Below are 6,384 nucleotides of genomic sequence, written 5' to 3' on the forward strand. Positions count from 1 at the left end.
ATTTACTTATACAATAATGATAATAAGAAGGTTAGCCTTAACTTAATTACCTCAACTGTCACTGGTTGATATATGTGCAACACCTACCATATTTGTCTCAAGCATATCACCTGAAGACTCAAATAAATGAGGGTATCTGGTCTTCATGTCCTCCTCGGCCTCCCATGTCATTTCCTCTACATTATTGCTCCTCCAAAGTACTTTTACTGAGGCTACCTCTTTAGTCCGTAGCTTACGGATTTGACGGTCAAGAATGGCAACAGGCATATGACAAGTTCTCGGAAACTTCAATATCCTCGATAGGGCTGATGCAAGAAGGATCACCTAAGAATTTCCGAAGCATGGAAATGTGAAATACCGGATGGATTGCTTCTAATTCTGGTGGCAGGTCAAGTTTGTAGGCTACTCGCCCAATTCTCTGAACAATCTGATATAGCCCAACATATCTAGGGCTGAGTTTTCCTTTCTTACCAAATCTCATTACACCCTTCATAGGCGATACTTTCAAGAATACCCAGTCTCCCACAGCAAATTCCAAGTCTCGACGTCGGTTATCTAAATATGATTTCTGCTGACTTTGAGCTGTACGCAACCTTTCCTGGATCAACTTTACCTTTTCTACAACTTGCTGTACCAATTCAGGTCCTAGCAACTTTGTCTCGCCAACATCGAACCAACTAATAGGAGATCTGCATTTCCTCCCATATAGTGCCTCATAAGGTGCCATCTGAATACCGGCATGATAACTATTATTGTAGGCAAACTCAATAAGCAGTAAATGATCTTCCCAACTTCCCTTGAAGTCTAAGACACAAGCTCGCAACATATCTTCGAGTGTCTGAATAGTGCGTTCGGCTTGTCCGTCGGTCTGCGGATGAAATGTTGTACTAAGGTTAACAAGAGTACCTAAACCTTCTTGAAAAGACCTCTAAAAATTAGCTGTAAATTGGGCACCTCTGTCAGATATAATAGAAAACGGAACTCCATGTAGTCGAACTATTTCCTTGATATACAGGCTCGCATAGTCTTCAGCTGAATAGGTGGTCCTAACTGGGAGAAAGTGAGCTGATTTCGTCAGCCTATCCCCAATGACCCTAATAGAATTGAACTTACGGCGAGAATTGGGCAATCCTTTAATGAAATCCATATTAACCGATTCCCATTTCCAAGCTGGAATCTCAATATTTTGAAGTAGCCCTCCAGGTTTCTGGTGTTCAGTTTAAACATGCTGGTAGTTGGGACACTAAGCCACAAATGTGGCTATATCTTTCTTCATGTCGTTCCACCAGTATAGCTGACGAAGATCATGATACATTTTGGTTGAACCAGGATGAACTGAGTACCAAGACTGGTGCATCTCTGTCATAATTTGCTTACGAAGCTCCCCACCATTAGGTACACACCATCGGCCTTTATATTTTAGAATTCCATTATCTGTTTGCTCAAACAACTGCTTCTTCTGAAAAGGGATGCCCTCTTTAATCTTGACTAGCTCTGGATCCTCAAATTGACGCATTTCTACCTCAGCTATCAGTGATGACCCCGCAATATTTTGGACTACTACACCCTGGTCACCTATATCATGTAGCCGCACACTCAGGTTAGCCAATCGATATATCTCCTTAGTCATTTCTAATTTCCCAGCTTCTACATGCTTCAAGCTGCCCATGGATTTGCGACTCAATGCATCAGCTACCACATTCGCTTTGCCCGGATGGTACAAAATATCCACATCATAGTCCTTCAGCAATTCAAGCCATCTTCTTTGTCTCAAGTTCAAGTCTTTCTGCTTAAATATATATTGTAAACTTTTGTGATCTGTATAGATATCCACATGAACACCATAAAGATAATGACGCCATAAATAGGAATATCCAAAACCTATCATCAGCCCAAACATACATATCTAAGGCCATACAGGGCTACACATCATAATAATAACACCAACTTGGCCTCACACGACCATTTACTTATACAATAATGATAATAAGAAGGTTAGCCTTAACTTAATTACCTCAACTGTCACTGGTTGATATATGTGCAACACCTACCATATTTGTCTCAAGCATATCACCTGAAGACTCAAATAAATGAGGGTATCTGGTCTTCATGTCCTCCTCGGCCTCCCATGTCATTTCCTCTACATTATTGCTCCTCCAAAGTACTTTTACTGAGGCTACCTCTTTAGTCCGTAGCTTACGGATTTGACGGTCAAGAATGGCAACAGGCATATGACAAGTTCTCGGAAACTTCAATATCCTCGATAGGGCTGATGCAAGAAGGATCACCTAAGAATTTCCGAAGCATGGAAATGTGAAATACCGGATGGATTGCTTCTAATTCTGGTGGCAGGTCAAGTTTGTAGGCTACTCGCCCAATTCTCTGAACAATCTGATATAGCCCAACATATCTAGGGCTGAGTTTTCCTTTCTTACCAAATCTCATTACACCCTTCATAGGCGATACTTTCAAGAATACCCAGTCTCCCACAGCAAATTCCAAGTCTCGACGTCGGTTATCTAAATATGATTTCTGCTGACTTTGAGCTGTACGCAACCTTTCCTGGATCAACTTTACCTTTTCTACAACTTGCTGTACCAATTCAGGTCCTAGCAACTTTGTCTCGCCAACATCGAACCAACTAATAGGAGATCTGCATTTCCTCCCATATAGTGCCTCATAAGGTGCCATCTGAATACCGGCATGATAACTATTATTGTAGGCAAACTCAATAAGCAGTAAATGATCTTCCCAACTTCCCTTGAAGTCTAAGACACAAGCTCGCAACATATCTTCGAGTGTCTGAATAGTGCGTTCGGCTTGTCCGTCGGTCTGCGGATGAAATGTTGTACTAAGGTTAACAAGAGTACCTAAACCTTCTTGAAAAGACCTCTAAAAATTAGCTGTAAATTGGGCACCTCTGTCAGATATAATAGAAAACGGAACTCCATGTAGTCGAACTATTTCCTTGATATACAGGCTCGCATAGTCTTCAGCTGAATAGGTGGTCCTAACTGGGAGAAAGTGAGCTGATTTCGTCAGCCTATCCCCAATGACCCAAATAGAATTGAACTTACGGCGAGAATTGTGCAATCCTTTAATGAAATCCATATTAATCGATTCCCATTTCCAAGCTGGAATCTCAATATTTTGAAGTAGCCCTCCAGGTTTCTGGTGTTCAGTTTTAACATGCTGGTAGTTGGGACACTAAGCCACAAATGTGGCTATATCTTTCTTCATGTCGTTCCACCAGTATAGCTGACGAAGATCATGATACATTTTGGTTGAACCAGGATGAACTGAGTACCAAGACTGGTGCATCTCTGTCATAATTTGCTTACGAAGCTCCCCACCATTAGGTACACACCATCGGCCTTTATATTTTAGAATTCCATTATCTGTTTGCTCAAACAACTGCTTCTTCTGAAAAGGGATGCTCTCTTTAATCTTGACTAGCTCTGGATCCTCAAATTGACGCATTTCTACCTCAGCTATCAGTGATGACCCCGCAATATTTTGGACTACTACACCCTGGTCACCTGTATCATGTAGCCGCACACTCAGGTTAGCCAATCGATATATCTCCTTAGTCATTTCTAATTTCCCAGCTTCTACATGCTTCAAGCTGCCCATGGATTTGCGACTCAATGCATCAGCTACCACATTCGCTTTGCCCGGATGGTACAAAATATCCACATCATAGTCCTTCACCAATTCAAGCCATCTCCTTTGTCTCAAGTTCAAGTCTTTCTGCTTAAATATATATTGTAAACTTTTGTGATCTGTATAGATATCCACATGAACACCATAAAGATAATGACGCCATATTTTCAAGGCAAATATAATGGTTGCTAACTCAATATCATGAGTCGGATAATTGTGTTCGTGTTTCTGCAATTGCCTCGAAACATATGCAATAACTTTTCCATGCTGCATTAGAACACATCCCAATCTAACTCTGGATGCATCACAATATACCACATAACCTTCAGATCCTTCAGGAAGTGCTAGAACAGGTGCTGATGTTAAGCGTTTCTTCAACTCATGAAATCTCCTTTCACATGAATCAGACCATTGGAACTTAACGGCTTTGTGTGTCAATTTTGTCATGGGAGCAGCAATAGAAGAGAAGTTCTCAACAAATCTCCGATAATAACCAGCTAAGCCCAAGAAACTACGAACTTCCGTAGGAGTTGTGGGTCTAGGCCAGTTTTGTACTGCTTCAATTTTCTGACCATCTACCTTAATACCTTCATCGGAAATGTTATGCCCAAGGAAAGCCACTGAATTCAACCAAAATTCACATTTGGAGAATTTAGCATATAATTTCTGATTTTTCAAAGTCTGCAACACCACACGCAAATGATCCTCATGTTCTGCTTCTGATCGAGAATATACCAGAATATCATCAATGAAAACAATTACAAATATATCTAGAAATGGCTTGAAAACCCGATTCATTAAATCCATAACAGCTGCTGGCACATTAGTAAGATTGAAAGACATCACAAGAAATTCATAATGGCCATATCTAGTCCGGAAAGCCGTTTTCGGAATATCTCTCTCCTTAACTCGCAATTGGTGATAGCCGGATCGAAGGTCAATCTTTGAGAAATATTTGGCACCTTGCAACTGATCAAAAAAATCATCAATTCTGGGTAAAGGGTACTTGTTCTTGATAGTCACTTTGTTGAGTTGGCGATAGTCAATACACATTCTTAACGAACCATCCTTCTTACGAACAAACAACACTAGTGCACCCCAGGGAGATGTTCTGGGCCTGATAAAGCCCTTAATTAGAAGATCCTTCAACTGGGCTTTCAATTCTTTTAACTCAGCAGAAGCCATTCTGTATGGAAGAATAGATATTGGTTGAGTATCTGGAAGCATATCAATAGCAAAGTCGATTTCTCTTTCTGGAGGAAGACCAGGAAGTTCATCAGGAAATACATTAGGAAATTCATTCACGATGGGAACCGATTGAAGAGTTGGATATTTCACCTCCATATCATGCACTCGTACCAAATGATAGATGTACCCTATCAAAATCATCCTTCGAGCTTTAAGGTAAGAAATAAACTTTCCCTTAGGCGCTGCAGCATCACCTTTCCATTCAATAATAGGCTCACTTGGAAAATTAAAACGAACAATCTTTGTCCAGCAATCTACATTGGCATAACAAGAAGCCAACCAATCCATACCCATAATGATATCAAAATCGACCATTTCTAGCTCATGCAAATCTGCTAACGTATGGCGGTCATGAATCTTCACGTCACAACTTCGATATACCCGTCTAACTACAACAGACTCACCCATTGGCGTAGATACCTCAAAGGACTTTTGCAACAATTCAGGCTCTCTATCCCATTTACTAGCAACTAAGGGGGAGATATACGACAATGTAGAACCAGGATCTATCAAGGCATACATATCGATAGAAAAGACGGATAGTATACCTGTAACCACGTCCGGAGATGACTCTAAATCCTGACGACTCGATAAAGCATATATGCGATTCTGCTGACCTCCTGAACCAGAAGCTCCAAATCTTCCCCTACCCCTGCCAGCTGATGTCTGCATACTCTGTCTAGGAGGACGTACCGAGGAAGAAGAAGCCCCTGCAGATGCCGTCGGCTGAGCCATACCCCCTCCACCTGTCATCGGACAATGTCTCATAATATGACCTGGCTGTCCACATGTATAACATGCATCAGAACCCTGGCGACATGGTCCAAAATGATTTCGGCCACATCGATCACATCTAGGAAACTGAGGCCTCATCTGACTGAACTCGCCTCTAAACTGTGGACCTGGGGTCCGTGAACTCTGACCTGGACCAGAATAAGTGGTCTGATCCTGTCGCTGTCCCTGAAACTATGGTGGTGCACTGGCTGCCTGATAAGACTGACGCCGGGGAAATTGTGGCCTAAATCCACCTCGAAACTCTCCTATGTTACTTGCGAACCGCACCCTCTTCTGCTGCCCTCTATCATTCTCTCGATTGGCTCGTTGTTGCCTCTTGCGATCCTCTAGACCTTGTGCATATGCTTGAATACGGGAAATATCCATTCCTTGGTTCAGAGAAGCTGTAGTGCACTCATTTATCAAGTGTGCCCCCAAACCACTAACAAACTGGTGTACCCGATCACTCATATCAGCAACAATCGTAGGAGCATACCTAACCAAAGAGTTGAACTGCATGCTATATTCTCGAACGCTCATATTACCCTGTTCTAAGTGTAAGAACCTATCTCATTGGGCTCTTCGAAGCTCTATTGGAAAATATTGCTGTAAAAATGCCTCAGAGAACTCCTTTCATGTCACTGGTGGCACATTAGGCCCCCGAGTCTGCTTCCAAGTCTCATACTATGTCACAACAAC

General features: G+C 41.9%; 3 protein-coding genes across 3 annotated transcripts; all 3 read right to left on the reverse strand.

Annotated features, from left to right (window-relative positions):
- Positions 1-1,243: 1,243 nt before the first annotated feature.
- LOC142165743 (uncharacterized) lies at positions 1,244-1,669 on the reverse strand. Its single transcript, XM_075224110.1, has one exon. The coding sequence runs from the start codon at positions 1,667-1,669 to the stop codon at positions 1,244-1,246; it is 426 nt and encodes a 141-aa protein (XP_075080211.1).
- A 346-nt stretch (positions 1,670-2,015) lies between these two features.
- LOC142165744 (uncharacterized) lies at positions 2,016-3,111 on the reverse strand. Its single transcript, XM_075224111.1, has 3 exons — positions 2,978-3,111; positions 2,479-2,653; positions 2,016-2,288 (listed from the first exon to the last, which is right to left on the reverse strand). The coding sequence occupies exons 1-3, from the start codon at positions 3,109-3,111 to the stop codon at positions 2,016-2,018; spliced, it is 582 nt and encodes a 193-aa protein (XP_075080212.1).
- Positions 3,112-3,207: 96 nt separating this feature from the next.
- Positions 3,208-5,784, reverse strand: LOC142165745 (uncharacterized). Its single transcript, XM_075224112.1, has 3 exons — positions 5,316-5,784; positions 4,670-5,165; positions 3,208-4,054 (listed from the first exon to the last, which is right to left on the reverse strand). Exons 1-3 carry the CDS (start codon positions 5,782-5,784, stop codon positions 3,208-3,210), a joined length of 1,812 nt encoding a protein of 603 aa, XP_075080213.1.
- Between the last annotated feature and the right edge of the window lie 600 nt (positions 5,785-6,384).

This window comes from Nicotiana tabacum, chromosome 11 (assembly GCF_000715075.1).
Source record: "Nicotiana tabacum cultivar K326 chromosome 11, ASM71507v2, whole genome shotgun sequence".
In the NCBI taxonomy this organism is placed as follows: Eukaryota; Viridiplantae; Streptophyta; class Magnoliopsida; order Solanales; family Solanaceae; genus Nicotiana; species Nicotiana tabacum.